The sequence below is a fragment of the Staurois parvus genome, unplaced genomic scaffold (genome assembly GCF_062004578.1).
Source record: "Staurois parvus isolate SC_StPar_1 unplaced genomic scaffold, SC_StPar_1.0 ptg000534l, whole genome shotgun sequence".
Taxonomy (NCBI): domain Eukaryota; kingdom Metazoa; phylum Chordata; class Amphibia; order Anura; family Ranidae; genus Staurois; species Staurois parvus.
Window position 1 is genome coordinate 982,899 of NW_028318330.1, and position 21,217 is coordinate 1,004,115.

The following is a 21,217-nucleotide window of genomic DNA, read 5'->3' on the forward strand; positions in this document are numbered from 1 at the left end:
CTGGCCCTGCCCACATCTCTCATTTCCAAGTTCCAGAGGCATATCGTTCATATTCATCCCCTCCCCCCTCCATTCCCCCCCAACCCTTCCTTTTTCTGTCACAGAAATTGAGTCCCCAGAGGCAGGCAGGCCAGGCCATTGCTACACCTACCGGATGACACGCTGCTGATTTGGGAGGCACAGTCTTCTTCTGAGGGCGGCAGACAGAGAGAGGATGCTGCCTCGCCGCCGCCGCGCTACACAGAAAGTCACGCCCCCCCATACCACATGATCCGACTGGAGCTGTGTAGAGCCGGCCGCCGGGGCTGCACACAGGGCGCACACTGACAGAGGCTAGCTGCAGAGTCCTGACTTTTGGGGCGACCGCCCGAGAGGAGGGAGGGGAGCGGGCGCCCGGCACACAGGAGAGCCGCATTAAAGTGTGTAAAGAGCCGCATGTGGCTCGCGAGCCGCGGCTTGCCGACCACTGTTCTAAGGTGTCCTGTGTAGAGTGGTGATAGCGCCTCCTCTGGAGGTTCATGTACTGAGGGATCGTCCACCTTTATGCTTTCCCTTCCAAAAACACTGTTTTATCTCACCAAAATGTATTCTCTTTTTTCGTTGATATGTGTTTGTACAAATCTGCTAGGCCTTCCCTAAGTTTCCTCTCCAAATCAGAATACAATGAATGTGTTGTGAATGCAGATAACAATCTCTCTGCACCTCCAATATCCTTCTCCAATGATAACATCTGTTTATTATATTCCGGAGCCAATATGGACATCTTTTGCTGTGAGCATGATTGTAGGCTTTCCTCCCGTTCCCTCTTGAATTCCTCACTTATTTTTTCAATGTTGGGAAAGATCTGGATCCTCCACCCAAGTGGGTTGATCTTTTCTCGGGCATACTTATCGAATGTTTTAATATGACAAAAAAGTGCCGATTTCTTTTCCAAGAGCTTTCCCAACCTCAAAAACAGCGAATACATTTCTGTTCCAGTTTGTTCCTTCTGGGAAAAGTCCGCCTGATAAGAAGACATGAAATGTAGCCATTCTTGACCCCGGAACTCACTCATATTGATGGATCCACAATCCCATTCCAACAAATGTAACACTTCAATGGCAGAGGATGTGCCCTGTACAGAGGGAAACATGTAAATAATATTCTTTGTAATGTGTAAACGATGATCGCGTTCCTTCATTGTTATATTTAATAAAAGCTCTTTTCTTATTATCTATCGCTTTTGTAACTTTGGCCGTAAGCCACATAGGTTGGATTTGTAGCCTTTTATACTTGTTGCCCATGGGAATATATTTTGCAGTGTGGTCACATACAGTCTTTTTGAAGAACTCCCATTTCTGTGTTGTGTTCATCGATGCCAATATTCCCTCCCAGTCTAAGTCTTGGAAAGCAGATCTCAGCCTTTAAAAATTAGCTCTTAAAATTCAGCATTTTTATTTTTCTCGTATGTGCTCGCTGTTTACAGCTAACAATAAATGAAATCATGTTATGGTCACTGCTACCCAGATGTTCTTTTCTATGGACATTCGTAATAAGCTCTGCATGTTTGGAGATGACCAGGTCCAGCAGAGCATTATTCCTAGTTGGGGCTTCTATGAACTGGACCATAGAATTGTCCTGTAGTAGGTTTACACATTCCTGTCTTTTAACTGTTCCTGTAGTACCATTACTCCAGTCAATTTCCAGGTAGTTCCCATCCCCCATTATTATCAGTGTCCCAGCCCTTGCAGCCCTTTCCATCTTTGCGAGGAGCGGAGTCTCCACCTCCTCATTAACACTGGGAGGCCTATAACAAAATACAATGATGACCTTTGTAGTACGCCCCCCATGTGCAGTTCCACCCAGCGACAGACTGACTATTTGGAAACTCGTGTACTGCCCGAGGGCCCGGGGTAAGTAGGGGGACCCACGAGATGCCCCTGGTACCTTTTTCATTAGCTATTTTGAGTTTGGGCAAGGACAAAGTGGCCCCATGATCCCCTATTGCCCGGGGGCACCAGGAGTTGTCAGTCCACCCCTGGTTCCACCCATAATACTTCAGCCTCATTACACTCTCCATCAACTAGGTCCTCTTTCACACTCACTCTGAGATCACTTCTCACATAGAGACAGACACCACCACCTTTCCTATTTCCCCCGTCTCTCCGAAAGAGAACCTAGCCAGGAATATGAATGGCCCAGTCATGTGAGGAATGAAGCCAAGATTCAGCAATACCAATTCAATCCTAGTTCTCTTCATGCACCAAACCTTCCAACTCACCTATTGTGCTGGGCAGACGTCTGGCATTGGGGAACACTTTCATTCACCAACACCTTGTTTACACGGATTTTGTGTATTTTTTATTTTCATACAAATGGTACCAATTCCACTGGTTATTTGTAACATGGGAACCTTCTTATCATCTGCCATAGCCCTCTTCCATCTTTTCCCATTCCACCCCCCAATAAGTACTGACCCCTGTCTGATCTGTCTACCCTGTTATAATCCCTGATGTACAGGAAGACAGGACTTCAGTGAGGAACATTTCCCTCACTTAGGACAGGAAAGTAGCTTCTCCCCCGTATGAGATCTTTGATGTATGTAAACATGGGACTTCTGTGAAAAACATTTCCCACACTCAGGACAAGAATATGGCTTCTCTCCTGTGTGAGATCTCTGATGTGTGTAAAGATTGGACTTCACTGAAAAACATTTCCCGCACTCAAGACAAGAATACGGCTTCTCCCCTGTGTGAGATCTCTGATGTCTGTAAAGATTGGACTTATCTGAAAAACACTTTCCACACTCAGGACAGGAAAGTGGCTTCTCCCCCATGTGAGATCTTTGATGTGTGTAAAGATGGGACTTCACTGAAAAACATTTCCCGCACTCAGGACAGGAATATGGCTTATCCCCCGTGTGAGATTTCTGATGTGTGTAAAGACTGGACTTCACTGAAAAACATTTCCCACACTCAGGACAAGAATACGGCTTCTCTCCCTTGTGAGATCTTTGATGTGTGTAAAGATGGCACTTCTGTGAAAAACATTTCCCACACTCAGGACAGGAAAATGGCTTTTCCCTCGTGTGACATCTCTTATGTCTGTGAAGACTGGACTTATCTGAAAAACATTTTCCACACTCAGGACAGGAATACGGCTTCTCACCTGTGTGGGATCTTTGATGTGTGTAAAGACTGGTCTTCTCTGAAAAACTTTTCCCACACTCAGGACAGGAATACGGCTTCTCACCTGTGTGAGATCTTTGATGTGTGTAAAGATGGGACTTCTGTGAAAAACATTGCCCGCACTCTGGACAGGAATACGGCTTCTCCCCCGTATGAGATCTCTGATGTTTATGAAGATTGGACATCTCTGAAAAACATTTCCCACACTCAGGACAGGAGTACGGCTTCTCCCCCGTGTGAGATCTCTGATGTGTTTGAAGACTGGAATTATGTGAAAAACATTTCCCACACTCAGGACAGGAATATGACTTCTCCCCTGTGTGAGATCTATGATGTCTGTAAAGACTGGACTTCAATGAAAAACCCTTCCCGCACTCAGGACAGGAGAACCTCTTCCCTGTTGGAAGGCCGGCCCGGTCCTGCACAGTCTGAGGTTCCTCAGGATACGAGGAATCCGATGGTCCATCTACACTGGGTGGTGCCGGATGGACATTGGAGGGAGCCGGGTTTTCTCCTGGACTATACTGTGTGATGTCCTCATCTTCTACTTTCCAGTCTGGAGACAAAGTGAGACAATCCTCGGAGGTTTTCCTCATCTCCCGGCCATGGACTAAAATACAAAGACAAAGAGGATTACTAGACAGGAGCTGATTGGTTCCCCCAAACCAGGACTCTGCCCACATCAGGCAGCTTGGTCTCTGAGGAGCTTACAATTCCACCCTCAAGGGAACTAGGAAATGGCTCCTCTGATCTCCTACCAGGTCATTTCTTTATTCATGGACCTTTGTCAGAGAGTGAGGAAACAACCAGAACTGTCTTTTATAGGAGGGACAGTGATGAGGGGATTATAGGACGAGGGTCCCCACCCCCTCTATCACTCATCGCCATCTTCCCAACACAAGAAGTACTGCACTTCCTTATTTACTCCATGATTTAGTCATGAAGAACAGCGGGGCTGAGACCCACCAGAGGTCAGAGAGTGAGGATGGGGGGAGAACAACCAAGATGAAGACTGGACTGATCCTGAAGACCACCATCATTGGGGTATTGACTCCTCCCTCATTATCGCTTTCTGTTTAAGGGTCCAAAGTTGGAGGATGTTATCACATTATTATCACCATGTAAAAGTCTGTGCTCCAATCACATCATTCGATATAAAATGTCCAGGTGGGAGGAAATGGGGGGAACAAAAGACAATCCATATTATGTGTATATATAGCAGTGGGGAAGGGGGGAGAGCAGAAGTCAGGAGTATGTAATGTACAACATAGAATATATAGTGCAGGGGTCAGGAGTATGTAATGTACAACATAGAGTATATAGTGCAGGGGTCAGGAGTATGTAATGTACAACATAGAGTATATAGTGCAGGGGTCAGGAGTATGTAATGTACAGCATAGAGTATATAGTGCAGGGGTCAGGAGGATGTAATGTACAACATAGAGTATATAGTGCAGGGGTCAGGAGTATGTAATGTACAACAGAGTATATAGTGCAGGGGTCAGGAGTATGTAATGTACAACATAGAGTATATAGTGCGGGGGTCAGGAGTATGTAATGTACAACATAGAGTATATAGTGCGGGGGTCAGGAGTATGTAATGTACAACACAGAGTATATAGTGCAGGGGTCAGGAGTATGTAATGTGCAACATAGAGTATATAGTGCAGGGGTCAGGAGTATGTAATGTACAACATGGAGTATATAGTGCAGGGGTCAGGAGGATGTAATGTGCAACATAGAGTATATAGTGCAGGGGTCAGGAGGATGTAATGTGCAACATAGAGTATATAGTGCAGGGGTCAGGAGTATGTAATGTACAACATGGAGTATATAGTGCAGGGGTCAGGAGTATGTAATGTACAACATAGAGTATATAGTGCAGGGGTCAGGAGGATGTAATGTGCAACATAGAGTATATAGTGCAGGGGTCAGGAGTATGTAATGTACAACATGGAGTATATAGTGCAGGGGTCAGGAGTATGTAATGTACAATATAAATTATACAGTGTAAGGGTCAGGACTCATAATATTGGTATTCAGTAATCAGTGGAAGATTAAATGTTTACTGTAGACAAGTTGCAGAGATCCCACACCGCTGCCTCCCATCTCCTGAGACTGCACTCAGTGACTTGGGTCTGAGACACTACAGACATATCCCTCCACCCGGCACAGCCAGCAGACCACAGAGTAAGTAATCCTGGGAGAATTGTTCTGTCAGAGATCTTACTAGACGCGGTCATGAAAAAGAAGATCCAAGACACACCCCAGGTGCCTAGGTCTAGTAATGTCTATGGTGAAATGAAGATTTTGCTGCCAGCTGAACCCCAGAATCTCCAGAAATCCAGTCTAGATACATAAATTAAAACAATATATCATATAGGCATGCGCTAGAAAAATATATACAACACCAAATAATTAAGTGTCCATATTAAACTGTGAGAGTCCAAAAAAATCAATTTGAAAATCCAATGTGAACTGTGAATGATCCACCACCAAATGTATTAAATAAACTCACCAGAGCTCAATGCTGATCAGATTATAGACCAGCACTTGTGCTCTGGGAGCGATGAATGCAACGATTTCCAAATATTAGATGAAGTAAGTAATCAAATCCTGATGATCAATACCGCCCCTTGATGACGTTGTGGTGACGAAACGCGTTGGGCATGGACTACTCGATGCTGACGTCAGGACGTTCTGTTCCTATTGTGTGTTGGAGGTGATCCGCGGTGAGCGGAGATCCTCGTTCCTCAGTTGCTGTGGATCGCTGTTTAAGCTGGTGTCTGTCTGGACACCTTTCTTGTGAGTGTATTGGAGATTCTATTAAATATATACTTTTTATGAAACGTATTCCACCATTATATTTCTTTCTTTTGTCCCTGAGTGCACCCTATACATTATGGAGAGATGGATTGGAAAGGAGAGATATAAGACCTTTTGGCTGCAGAGTATTGCTTCTGATAGAGATATGCTGTTCTTTATGCCGACTGCCATTATTGATCATCAGGATTTGATTACTTACTTCATCTAATATTTGGAAATCGTTGCATTCATCGCTCCCAGAGCACAAGTGCTGCTCTATAATCTGATCAGCATTGAGCTCTGGTGAGTTTATTTAATTCATTTGGTGGTGGATCACTCACAGTTCACATTGGAATTTCAAATTGATTTTTTTGGACTTTCACAGTTTAATATGGACACTTAATTATTTGGTGTTGTATATATTTTTCTAGCGCATGCCTATATGATATATTGTTTAAATTTGCAGAATTTATTATTTATAATTTTGGTGGGGTGTTGCTGCTTTATACACAAGGTTTATATATTTTTCTTTGACACATAGATTGGCACTTTTTTCTATATTTTTTGTTGTAGATACATAAATTGTGTCTGCAGCACAGAGAAGGAAGATTATCCGAGAGAAATCCAGGAATACAGGACGGGGAACACAGCTCAGGAAAGTGACCAGGGGATTACAGGCTGATATCACCCAGTCCCCGCCCTACTCTGGACCAATCAGTGAGCAGTATGGGTGGAGGAATGGATTTAGTGTTCATGACCCACCTGTGCTGATCTTTGTAGGAGTGTCCTCCTCTATAAATGTCCCCGTTATTCCATCCTCCTCCATAGACTGCTGATCATCCCTCACATACGCCTCTTCTTCTTCTGCTTTCACCTCAAATTCTATATCGATTGGATCTCCACTCTAAATCAAGGAAATGAGAGAAAATATCATCTGTAAAATGTGAGTTTTGTTATTGTGATATCACAAACAATCCACACATTGTCTCCATGAGTCTATTTTTTATAACCTCCACCCCACCAACCTTGTAATGGTGAGGGATGGTGTGACCTTCCTGTGTGGAATCCCGGGAATACAGAGGACGGGGACATCTCTCTGGTGGGTTCCTGGTATTAGGTGGCTCCATCATATCCTTGTGTCCTTCTGAAAACTCCTCCATCACTCCATACTCCTCATCCTCCTCTTTATACTCTTCTTTAACATCAATATTATCATCCCCGAGGATTCCACTCTGAAAGATATAATAAAACATTCATTGTAACAAACATTCTGTGTATAAATCACAACTACCAATAATTGTCATCATCTACCTGATGATGGTGAGGGATGGTGTGACCTTCCTGTGTGGAATCCCGGGAATACAGAGGACGGGGACATCTCTCTGGTGGGTTCCCATGACTGGATCCATCTGTAGGAAACACACACACTGACTGAATCCATTGTTTCTATGTGTTTATCAGATGATGGGGGATCTAGGTGGATCCTCCGTACTGCTCTCTCCTTTACAATAAAGTCTCCTCTTACCCGGTGATGTGAGGGGCGGCTGATTGTCCATCATGACGTCCTTGTAGAGATCCTTGTGTCCTTCTAAATACTCCCACTCCTCCATGGAGAAATAGACAGTGACACCCTGACACCTTATAGGAACCTGACACACACAATGATACAGTCACCATCCAGACACATCCCTTGTCTGTTACTGGAGAATGTCCCAGAATTCCCGGCACCGCTCACCTCTCCTGTCAGCAGCTCAGTGATCTCTCTGGTGACTTCTAGAATCTTCTTCTTCTTTCTCTCTTCTATCAGGGAGGGAGGAGGAGGCAATGTGATGTCATATGATCTCCAGACTTCACAGGAGGAAAACTCTACATCTGAACACAAATAGTCACATCAAATGATATTCCCAGAATCCTCCTCACCTCTCCATTCAGGTCTCTATTTTATTAAAGCCCCACTTCAGGCTGAGGTATAATTTCCCCCCACAGGACCCCCACACTACGCAGGGTATAGGCTTGTTGCAGCATTCTGATGTCATTACATACAACGCAGGACCAACAGTCCCACTTTACATGTGAGGATACCAAGGGAACCCACATCCTAAGAGCATCAGAAAAAATCAGATGGAGGTACATTAGGAGGAGGAGCTGTGAGGTCAGTGTGATGTCATAGGATTCTCTGACTCTGCATGGAGGAACATTGGGAGTTGGAGCTGTGAGGTCAGTGTGATGTCATAGGATTCTCTGACTCTGGATGGAGGGACATTGGGAGGAGAAGCTGTGAGGTCAGTGTGATGTCATAGTATTTTCTGACTCTGGATGGATGAACATTGGGAGGAGGAGCTGTGAGGTCAGTGTGATGTCATAGGACGTATAGACTCTGGATGGAGGGACATTTGGATGGGGAGATTTGAGGGGTCCTCTATATGAGGCTTCCATATAAACCAAATCCTTGTTCCTGGGTGCGTCCTACCTCTCCTAAACTGAAGAGTGACCTTTGACCTTTACCATCCAGAAATCTGTCCGGAATCTGTGGAAGTAAGCTGTCATGTGATCAGGTGACGTGCGGAGGAACGGAGTGTAAATAGCAGACAATTGTCTCCAGAGCCCCTAATGGTGGGGATGGATTTGGCGGCGTGCTGGTGCCAAGTTTCCTCCCCCCAGGGTCACTGCAGGTGTGGAGAAAAGCTGTGTAAGAGGATATGGAGGAGAGATGAGGAGGAGATCCAGGAATCAGGAGAAAGGTCAGGGCAAGCAACAGACGAGCGCATCCAAGAGACCAAGCCGGGGTCACTACACAGAAAATCAATCCAAGGAAACAACAGGCAGGACGAGGAATAGCAAGAAGGAGCTGAGAGACAAATGAGAATATTGCTCAGCCAATGGGAGATGATCTCAGCATGACTTCCATCATGAAGGAGATGAGGGGGAGGGGAGGAAGTCACTGAAGGTGACCATAGATCCATGGAAATTCAGCTGGTTCAGCAGGGATCGCTCACATTTCCATCCATGTGTGGCCACTGCCGGATAAAAGCCACTCCCCCAGCGGCTGCAGCCAATAGCTTCAGTGCTGATCTGTGTATTCTGAGAGTCCCCCCATTGTCAGAATACAAGAGTGCAGCGGGGAGGATTCCCCCATCCACCTCCAATGTGTGGATGGGGGAATTGCTTCAGGTTTTATGGTCATCCCGCTGGCTGAACGATAAAACTGAATCATGTAGGCCAGCTTTGGGAGCAAATATATTATCATCAACTCCTCCCCCTGAAGGGGTTCATCTGGGTTCCCACACTATATATGTGTGTATCATCATCTGCTGGACATAAAAGACGTCACAGTGACTATGGAGGAAGAGGATAGACATGACTATGGAGGAAGAGGATGGGGGTTATTGGGTGTAAATAGGAAATAACATCTTATTACCTCCTCTGCTGCCACTTCCAGCAATGTCTCCATTGTACTTCGTACCACATGGAACTTTTTTTCTATACCTGACATCACTTCCTGTCTGTACCTGACATCACTTCCTGTCTGTATCCCATAGAGAAGTCCTGTCTGGAGAGAAATGAGATCACCATCTTGTGGAGTTCAGAGGAACTGCAGCCCTGAGAAGTGTCCCCTAATAACCATTCCAGCATTGTATCTACCTTACAGAGATACCAGGGACGTTCAAAAAGAACTAAAAAACGTAAGAAACAATAAACCTAACTCTTATGCAACCAACTGTTTAAGATTTTTCTATCTGTATTAAAATATTTTTTTAAAGACACAGAACACAAGATAAAATAAAGGTATACATAATAAAACAGAGACCTCCAAAACAGATCTTTTTGGGTAAAAAAATGCAAAAATACATCCTAAAGCATAAGAATAAATATCAATCCACTCATAATGAAGATGTTAGACATAAATGACAAGGATGTAATGGTCACAGAGGAATGGTGGTGGAGATCTCTCAAAGTAAGAACACTTCCTTGAATGGTTCTATAAATAAAGAATGAATCCTGGAGGGAATAAAGCTGTAAAGCAATAAATAATATATAAACTGGGCCATCCACTTCATCCATAAAGACATTGTGATTGAAGATCTTCTAGATCACATAGAAGGAGGACTCATCCATGATTTCATACATTTGTTTGGAAGGATAGAACAATCCTCAGAAGGGAACATGTAGGATGACAGGAAAGGCTCCTGACTGGTGAGATCCTCCAAACATAATGATGACATCCATGAACTGGAGCGAGCTCGTTGGGGTGATAAAGCCAATCTGGAAACACTGTGTAGACGTTCTCCAAGAACTCAGCACACTCCAGGTGTGGAGAAAGTCTCCAGGTGGGTTTAGCCTGTCATTTATCATAGGTAGAAATGTCCACACATGGACCTCCACAGGGACCTCCAGACTACATATAGAACCTGTACAGTGTCCCCTGTAATGAATTGCTTCCCACCAGGCCTATAGAAGAATGACAGCTGAGCGGGATCTCTCCCATCCTGGGTGGACATCATATGAAGTCCTCCAAGTCTAGTGGCTCTGCTGTATCTTGATATGTCACCTGCTGTGTCCACCAGATGACAGATCATTGTACCAGGCCTGCTCAGTACCATGTGATTGCTGTGACCAATCACAGTGATCACATGACAGTTGTACACAATGAATAGCTTTCATTCATAGCCATTCATTGTGTACTATTGTGATGATCTCTGTGATTTGTCACTGGCTCAATACCTCTACTGGAAGTTTATTCCCGGCATCAACTACTCTTTCAGTAAAATAATACTTTCTGAGATTAGTTGTGAACTTTCCTCCAGTTAGTTGGAGGTCATGTCCTCGTGTTCTTCATTTTGGTTTCATGTTGAAAATCCTGCCCTCCTGAACCTTATTCACTCCCTTGTTGTATTTAAAGGTTTCAATTGAAAGGATCTAGAGAACCTCCATTGTGTTGATGTACGCCATTTTAAGTATTAAGTTAAGTTTTTGCAGATATATTAGAAGTTTAATGGAACGGTTTTAGTTTGCTGAAGGATGTATCAACAAAAGATAACACGACCCTGAAACTTTCTTCGCCCGGCTAAGCTAGCAAAAACAGTTTATACCAAGAAATGTATATGTCATGTTTCATGTAGTCAGCTCATGATGGAAACTTACAAGTTACAGTTTTAGAACTCGCTCCCCCCTCCCTTATTATCTGTATCCTATATAATCTTAGTAATGTCTAATAAACTTTGAACATCTCTGAACAAAGGCTGCTGATATTTCCGTGTTCAAGGGGTGTTCCCAGAATTTTGCTGATAAACCAGAAATCTCTCCACATACTGGGGGTCTCTGAGGGGATAAAGAAAATCATTCCTTTCAGCTGGGGGCTCGGCCCGGGATGACCACCCACCTCACTTGGTAAGTAAACCTTTTTTCTTTTATGATTAAAAGCTCTTTCTTGCCCTGTGTTGAGGGAAGGTCTTGAATCATTCTGTATTGTCTATATAGACCCGTGATAACATGTAGCTGCTTTTGGTAAGCAGACTTAACTCTTTGGTAGAGTTACAAAATAGTGCACTAAAAAAAGAATGTTTTTGGTAAAACACAGATTGTTCTTTGGTAGAACATAAAAGAAATTGTTCTCTGGTAGAACACACTGTTTTTTGGTAGAACAGTGAAGAGATAACTTTTGGGAAGTTATCAAAAGGTTAATAAGTCTGTGGAGCAGATTCTGGTTTATCTGTCTTTTGCTTTTTCTTTCTGTTGCATAGAAGTATAAGATAATTTGTTGTGTGGAACAAAATAAGATTATAAAGTAAGATAATCTTATCCACTGTCTAAATATGGGTCAAGGAGGTAGTTACCCACCAGGTCCCCCAGAAAAGGGAGAAAATTGTAAGGATTATGTTGCTAGAGTTTGTGGAACGGACTATTATTTAATAAATCCCTGGGTGGATTGTATGGCAGGCTGGACAGAAGCTATGGGGAGTACAGACCCATTCCCAAGAAAGGGGGCAAATGATCCTTTTCATACAGACATGGTTAAGGGATTATGTTTGGGGGACAAACAAGCCTTTCCTTGGTATGAGGGGGACCCACAATGGGACCAAGTTTATATGAAGAAAGGGGGAGAAAACTGGTTAAAATGGTCACTGTACTGGGTTGATAATAGCAAGGGAAAGTTCAATTTGATCTTCTCTTTAAAACAAAAGAGGAAGATGAAATTGGATACATTAAAAATATTCCAGGAAAAGCATCAATCTGAAAAGACATGCAGTCCCAAGATCGGACTGAAAACAGTTCAGACACCAACCCCACCCCCTTCGTATAATATATATCCTTCATTAAGCAGTCTTAAAAATACTGCTGCTGATGATGATTTTTTGATCAGTTTGGGGATGACTACTCCCCAGCCTAATGCCCTCCAGCCCCTGTCCCTGCGCCACTTCCCGTCCCGGATCTACGGCCAATACAGCCAGGCCCCTCCACTTGACCCAAACAGATCATTAGTATAAAATCACCAGACAAAGAGGGTAGCCAAGTTCAAGGCATCCTTACGGAAAAAATGACGACAAAGGAGAGTTAGAATACAAAGAACAGGGACAGGTAAATATAATAAAATTACAGAAAAAGGATGGTCAATGGAGAAGAAGTGACACCAGTCATAGAAAGGGCAGAGATGTGGAGGAATTTAGAGTGCAGCTTAGATCCATGGATAAGAAACAAGAGGGAAAAAGAGAAGATGAGGGGGCAGTAGGAGGAAAGGAGTTGGCTATATTGACACTACCATTTCTTACAGCAGGAGAACTAATTCTAAAAAATCCCATAGAATTAAAAGATATTTGTCAGGAATGGACTTGCCAGTAATGGTGGGACTCACCTGCCTTGTGGGCTGCAGTACCAGGGCTGGCCAGCGGGTGCTCCCGGCAATAAGAGACTCAACCCTGCAGCCAGCCAAACACCTGAAGCTGATCATGCAGGTGTATTTAAGGGATGGCCAGACCTGCAGTCTCTGCCTTGGTGTGTGTTTTTCCTGGGCCCTGTATCTTGTTACCTGCGTTCCTGTTCCTGTTCCTGTCCCTGTCTGACTGATTCGTTGCTGACCCTGCCTGATCCGGACCTCTGCTGACTTCTCCTGTTTCATCCCTGGCTTGTGACCCCGACCATTCTCTGCCTGACCCCCTGTACCTACCTGCCCGATTGTTATTGACCCGGCCTGCCTGACGACGCTTGCATTGTATGTACTGTTATCTGTGGGTGGTTTGGTTCATTTGCACTGTGTTATGTTTAGTATTGCACTGCGTTTATGTTTGTATTGTTAGTCTTTAATAAATTATATTGTTCATAACTTATCTGAAGCCTGCGTTTCCCTGCGTCAGTTCACATACCTCTGGTCACACCCCAGAGCCCTGACAATATTAATAAGATTGTTAAACATTGTCCCAATCCTACAGTATCTCCTGGAGGTACACTTGCTTATTTAAAAAAGGCATGTTTGGGAAGAAATTACACGCAGGAAGATATGAGATTGATCATTGATGGTATTCTGGGAAATAATCCAGCTTGGGATTGGATAAATGTAAAAAGCATTAGTCACATAGAACCAAATAATACACAGGCTACTGCCTATAAACTGAACACCACAGAAGGGAGAGAAACTATGTGGGGGGAGCTTGACACAGAACTAAAAAGGGTTTTCAAGAATAAGGCTTCCCTCCCTATTGCTACAGCATGTAAACAGAAGGTAGAAAAACTGTATTAGAATTCTGGAAAAGGTTGAAGGATGTCTGGACACAAGAAGCAGGACTGGCTCTAACTGGAGAGTTAAGTCCATTGATGATTCAGACATAACAGGTCTTAAGCCAGAAGCAGGATTAGCCGTGAAGCAGCAGGTCTCTGACTGGGCAACTAAAACTGTTGTTGAGTTTCAGACCTCCCTTCACGAGAAGGAGGCAGCGGGATGTTTAGATATTGTAAGAAAAGAGAAGGTTAATAGTAGTAATTTCCAAAGTGACCCCCAACAGGGAAATCAAGGGCAAGGACAAAGAGGAAGAGGGTGGTATAGAGGCAGAGGTAAGGGAGGATTTGGCAGGGGAAGAAGTAACTCTGAACCTCACCAAATCCCCAGAAGAACTGGATGTTTTAACTGTGGAGGACAGGATCACTGGAGACATAACTGTCCATATGAACCTTCCTCCTCCCAGGGACAGCCACAACAGCGCCAACAGAGATACCAACCACCTAATGCCACCACCACCCCCCAAACACCACAGGCACAGGCACAACCCCAAGATATTAAATATCCATTCAGTGGGGGCCACAGCAGAACCAGAGACCATAGGGATGCCTGGAAGGTGGTGTCCCGGCATTTTCATTGGTTTCTTCATCATATAGGCAACAGCCCCTCATTTCTTTACAAGTAGGGGGGGCTGAAGTTCCATTTCTGATTGATTCTGGTGCGACATGCAGCAGCCTGAGTGAGGAAATGTATCATGGAGAAACTACAAATGCCGAACCTTCTATGGGAATAAATGGGATACTAACAAAAACCCTCAAGACTCACATGGGATGAGGCCATCATTTGTCACAGTTTCAGAATCATTCCAAATTGCCCTGTAAATTTGTTGGGGAGAGATCTTATGGGAATTTGAGGGATTTCTCTGAGAGTAACATCAGAAGGAGGTATTGTTGCCAGATCCTCCAAAGTACCCATTATACCCACCTATTTCAATGATGAGAGTCATCCCTCACACATTACACCCCCTCCTGATACACATCCAGTTTGGGCCACAAATTCTATGGATGTAGGATTAATTTCATGTACACCATACACAGTCACACTCAAGGAAGGGGCATTGTCCTACAAACAGAGGCAATACAAATTGATGCCAGAGAAGGAGGAAGGGATTGCTCCTCTAGTGGAAAGATTTTTAGAAACCGGTATTTTAGAAGAAACTGTTTCTCCTTACAACACACCTATCAATCCTGTTAAGAAGCCGGATGGCTCTTACAGGTTTGTACAAGATCTGAGGGCCATAAATAATTTGGTGGTTTCAATAGCCCCAATAGTGCCTGATGTGCCATCACTCCTCACCTCCATTCTGTCCGATGCAGAATATTTTACAGTGATTGATTTAACAAATGCATTTTTTTCGGTTCCTGTGGACCACCAGATGAGGGCGCTATTTGCATTTACGTTCCGTAACCGCCAGTTGAGCTGGTGTAGAATGCCCCAGGGTTTTGTAGATTCGCCTGCAGTCTACTCACTTTCCCAGACCACACTGAGGTCCTGGACCCCTCCCAATGGTTCGGTCCTCATTATATATGTGGATGACCTATTGATTTGTAGTTCAAGTCAGGCGGCCAGTCAGGAGGATAGTTGGTCTCTGTTAGAATGGTTGTCAGGGAATGGTCACAAAGCATCTAAAAAGAAACTGCAATGGTGCCAAAAACAGGTTGAATCCCTTGGTGTTACTCTAAGTCATGGTGAGAGGAATGTCAGTCACAAAAGAGCTGCGGCTCTCGTGGGTCTGCCCCACCCACAAACAAAAAAGGACATGCTAACTTTTCTTGGTATGATTGGTTACTGCCACCAATGGATACCTGATTGTTCATTCTATGATCACACTCTGAGGTCTGCCACACTTTCAGAATCACCTGACATTCTCACATGGTCAAATGAAATGGTTGATGCCTTTGTGTACCTGAAGAATGCTATGGTAACGGCCCCTGGTCTTGGACTACCTGACTGTAAGAAAATGTTTCATCTGTATGCGGGGGAAAATTGTACAACCATGGCGGGGGTCCTGGCTCAGGAACATGGAGGCAAGCTCCACCCTGTCGGTTTTTTTCCAAAGTAGTGCCAACTCAGGTTCAGGGCATGCCTGCTTGTCTGAGAGCTGTTGCATCCTGCGTGATGGTGGTGGGAATGGCTATTTCTTTCACATTGGGACATGAAACTACCCTACACACCACACATCAAGTGTCCTTATTACTGAAAAACATACACACCCAACACATGTCAGCACAAAGGTTGAGCGGATATGAAGTGATTCTTCTATCTGATCCCAACTTGATTATTAAATATTCTTCAGTAAATTCAGGTCCTGCTCCAATTTTGAATGCCCTACTGGGGCTAAAGGGGGAACAGGATGAAGTGGCACCAGAACACAATTGTATAACCCACATACAGCAAGACACTTCCCCTAGGCCCGACATGTCAGCTGTGGCTCTTAATGGGGCCCCAGATGTGTTTGTAGATGGCTCATGCTCTAGGCCAAATGATAATACTTACCATGCAGGAGATGCCATTGTGCAACTTCCGGACAAAATACTCGAGGCAAAGCCAATCCCATATCAGTCAGCCCAAGCAGCCCAACTGATTGCCCTTACAAGAGCATATCAATTATTTGCAGGACAGGATGTCAACATTTACACAGACTCCAAGTACGCCCATGGTGCTGTACACGATTTTGGGGTCATTTGGGAGAGAAGAGGATTCATTGCTGCTGATGGCAAAACCATATCTCACTCTTCCTTGATATCTCATCTACTCAAAGCCATACAGTTACCAAAAACATCAGCCATTCTTCATTGCAGGTCACATACAAATCACAGAGATCATATTGCCAAAGGAAATGCATTAGCAGATAAGGTAGCAAAGGAAGCCGCATTACAACAGGTGGCCAGTGAGCCGATGTCTATGCTCACTTCAGGCGTCACAACTACCCCACATGACCAGATGTATGCAGATTTACAAACATTTGCTACAGAAGTCGATCTAGCAGACTGGAATGGTTCTGGAGCACAACTAGATCCAGCTTCTGGTCTAGTGTGCTTAGAGGGGAAACCATGCATTCCCATGTCAAGTGCCCCATTGTTCATTGCACAGTACCACGGTCTAGGACATAGAGGATGGAAAACGACATGTGAAACATTATTGCAGGATTTTTACATTACAGGTTTATCTAGGTTGGTGAAAGAATATGTTTCCAGGTGCATTACATGTATAAGGAACAATCCACAGAACCCAAAGAAATCACAACACCAGCATCTAGTGTACCCAACTACACCTTTCACCCATTTACAAATAGATTTTACCCACATGCCAAAAACAGGACAGAGGCAAGAGTTTTTGTTGGTAATGGTGGATATGTTCAGCAGATGGGTGGAAGCATTTGTCACTAATAAAGAAGACGCACAGACTGTAGTCAGAATTCTTACACAGGAGATAATACCCAGATGGGGATGTCCACTGCAGATAAATTCTGATAACGGACCAGCCATTGTGGCCAAGGTATGCCAAGACCTGGGAAAAGTACTTAGATTGGAAATTTCATATTCCCTATCATCCTCAAAGTTGGGGTATAGTAGAAAGGATGAACAGGACAATTAAGGATAAGTTGAGGAAGGCCACTGGAGGAACCTATACCCACTGGAAGAAGATGTTACCTGCAATTCTAGCAGAGGTAAGAATGACACCTAATAAGACTACAGGGTTATCTCCTTTTGAAATATTAATGGGAAGACCGTTCCCCACTCCTTGGGCTAGACAGCCACTTATGTTAGAAAGAGGGGACCTTGACCTGGTACAACAAGAATATGTGAGAAAATTGATTCAGGCTTTAGATCAGATTGAAATGTTGCTCGCACCTCTCCTTTATCTTTTCAGGAACCAACACACCCTTTCCAAGTGGGAGATGTCGTAGTGGTCCGCCAACTCGCTAAAGACAAGAAGCAAGGCTACCCCTTTGGACCGCCTACTACGGTGATAGCGGTTACCAGAACGGCTGTTCTGGTGGAGAATTCCTAGTCCTGGATCCATGCTAGTCGAGTGAAGAAGGTGAACCAAACACCTGAGAAACACAAGATGGAAAAAGGAGGTGAAGTACAAGCGGAAAATCCTCGAAGAGAGGGTGAAGTCAGTGAAAAAGACCCTGAAGATGACATTCCTTACTTCCCCTCATGGTGCTTTGAAGATCTGGGTCCTATTGGGCACACTGACTGCTCTTTTTCCTGCCAGTATGGATCCTAACTAACTGTATTTATCACCCTGAGGACTTGGGCCTAATAAAAGGTATCTGTGGTCAAGGACTAGATTTAAATGAGACCCAGATAACCAAAAGTGAAAGAAAGTCAAAAAGAAGTTTTGAAGAGAACAATCCTATTTCAGGAAAAAGTTGGTGCAGTTTAAATCTGCTTATGCTCAAAAGTCCGGTTCTGATAAATGTTGGATCTGTAGTAAGTTACAGCTGAGCACATATGAAATTCCTCTTCTGGCCGCTCCAGGCAAAATATTTTTGTTAATAAAAGGGAATGTAAGTATTGGTTTGACCAATATTACTTCTAATGCCACCATATCTTTTCCAACTCTGGGAGTCACTCAACTGCCCGATTGGTGTTTTAGACTGGGGAATACTTCCCACAAGGGAAAGGGAATGTGCTCTCAGTCCATATTAAATATATCTGATCCTGGAAGGAGGGATGGAACTTCTTCTGTGAAACGCTGGCAGGTAAATGGTAGAGCCCTGAATGAAAGTTTAGAAGGGATACAAGACAATGTGGGGAAAACTATGTTTGGAAAACATTGTTTTTTATTTCACACTTGTCACCCCTGAATTTTGCTCTGCAATACAAAAATTGCCGATCTCCTTGGGAAACAATACCTATATCTGTTGTGGTAAGATCTGTTACCCTTGGATACCGAGTAATGTCCAGGGCTGGTGCTATGTAGCCCAATTAGTGCCAATCATGGCAGCTATAGACCAGAAGGAACACCAGGTAAAAGCCAGTACATACCCAAAACACCAACTAACTCTGAGACAGAGAAGGGAAACCAAACAAGAAAAGGTAGATCTATTCTGTACAGGGGATAAGGTTTGGTCATGGTTCCCTACCTACACGGGATGGGGAATAACACTCATGAACAAAATAAATAATTACACAAACATTATTGATGATATACTGGAGAGGAACTCTAAGGACACGGGGTTGCTAAATACTGAGACCAGAGCTATTAGAGAACAGCTGGAGATGCAAGAATTAGCTATTGAAAGCATGAGTGCTGCTCTGACAGATCTGTGTGAGATGACAGAGGATTCTGAATGTTGTACTTGGATATATAATACCACAATGACTGTTCCAGATTATTATGAAATAATAAAGCAACACAGGGAACAGGTAGATGGTTTAATGGAAGAAGCTAGAGCTATAGGAAAAGATGGATGGACTCCTTTTGATTGGTTAGGATCAGGATTTGGTTCCGTCTTTTCATGGATGAAAGGTATTGCTGTAAGAATAGTCATGATATTGTTTTTTGTTTTATTTTTATATCTATGTTTTAAATGCTTATTATATTGCATTGCTAGAGCTACCAAGCCGCAAAATACAAATGAAGGTTATCTGGCTATGTACAAAAAGATGAATGAGGTAAAGAATTGAGATCATGTTCATGATCTAAGAGGGGATTGAAAGGATCTAGAGAACCTCCATTGTGTTGATGTACGCCATTTTAAGTATTAAGTTAGGTTTTTGCAGATATATTTGAAGTTTAATGGAACTGTTTTAGTTTGCTGAAGGATGTATCAACAAAAGATAAGACGACCCTGAAGTTTTCTTTGCCCGGCTATTTCTCAGAAAGCTAGCAAAAACAGTTTATACCAAGAAATGTATATGTCATGTGTCATGTAGTCAGCTCATGATGGAAACTTACAAGTTACAGTTTTAGAACTTGCTCCCCCCCCTTATTATTTCTGTATCCTATATAATCTTAGTAATGTCTAATAAACTTTGAACATCTCTGAACATAAGCTGCCGTTATTTCCGTGTTCCAGGGGTGTTCCCAGAATTCTGCTGATAAACCAGGAATCTCTCCACAGACCGGGGGTCTCTGAGGGGATAAGAAAATCAATCCTTTCACTTACCTGACCTAAATCCAACAGAACACCTCTAGGATATCATGTTTTGGTCCATCCGACGCAACCAGGTTGCAACCAAACCGGATATCGTATGTAGTCTCCAGCGCCTCAGGATATGCACAGCCAAAAGGGAAGCCAAGGGAACCAGGACAGCGACAACCAAAGGAAATGCTTCAGGGGTGCAGCCCTCCTCAGACGGGGAGATCAGCCACTAGATAGAGAATAAACAGGTGCGCACACACCTTGTGCATTATCCAAGGTTTATTGAAAAGTATGAAAAATAAAAACATACTCACGGATGAAGCATGTATCTAAAAAGCATTTGCATAATGACGATGGCCACAACGGCAAGCAAGGTGTTCCAAGTGTCAGTGCAGTCAAATGGCTGACGTGTTTCAGGGATGAATCCCTTTCCTCAGAGCTCCTGACCAGCCTCTGATGCAGATGTGTAGTGGATGGATGATGGGAGTCTTGCTGGTGATATCTTATTAGGACCCTCCCCCGACGTTGTCAGGCATGAATACAAGCACATGGGGGCCATACAGACTACTGAGGACCATTCTGAGTTGCTGCAATGACATTTCAACACAATGGATGACAGGCGGTGCCACCTGTGAGACTCGGCATGTGAAGGTAACATTGCCGCACTGTGAAGCTAAGCTTGGAGGTCACAGCAATGTGTACTCACCCAATCAGCTGCTTTCTTCATTTAGAGGTAGGTGATCAGGGGGCGGGTCTGTGACATTATCCTCTTCTAAGCCCCTCCCATCTGATCATGCCCATTACTCTCCATGGCATGCCGAGCAGAACTAGGTTTTCATGTGTCTGCGTTGGGCTGATTTGTGGTCACCATGGATTGAATTATTAGGTGTAAACCAGGCAGATGGCTTGTTCTGGGGATTGTCAGTGATCACATGTCCTGTTTATATGGATTCAATATCCATCGTCTGACATCCTAACAGGAGTTCTGTCATTTTTCAGGATGTCAGTAAAAACATGTCCTCCGTCAGTAAATGTTCATGTTGTGTCAGTAATAAAAGTCACGGAGGGTTGGGAACCCTGCAAGTGGGGCAGAGATATGTGACTGCCTAGTCCAGCCTTTCTCAGCCAGGGTTCCTCCAAAGGGTTCTAGGGCTTCCTTGTCACTTCATTGGGCTGTATATGGAAGTGTCACCGACCAGCCATTTCTGGATACACAGCTTTGTCATCATTGCACACACACAGGATTTTTTTCTGTTCAATACATTTTTTATTCTAATTTCACTTTTAACAAGATTGCAGAAAAAAAATCAGTAAATGGTAAAAGAAGGAATCCGATTGGTCAGGAAGTTCCCTTGTCTGGAATGTGGGGGCGGAGTC

At 43.8% G+C, this 21,217-nt stretch overlaps 1 protein-coding gene across 1 annotated transcript in view; it reads right to left on the reverse strand.

Moving 5' to 3' along the window:
- Window positions 1–2,314: 2,314 nt before the first annotated feature.
- Window positions 2,315–21,217, reverse strand: part of LOC149451533 (uncharacterized) — a 92,639-nt gene continuing 73,736 nt past the window's right edge. Inside the window, exon 4 of the mRNA XM_089690580.1 lies at window positions 2,315–3,757. Within this exon, the coding sequence (XP_089546706.1) occupies window positions 2,531–3,757 (1,227 nt within the window). The 3' untranslated portion in view covers window positions 2,315–2,530. The remainder of the gene's footprint in view (window positions 3,758–21,217) is intronic.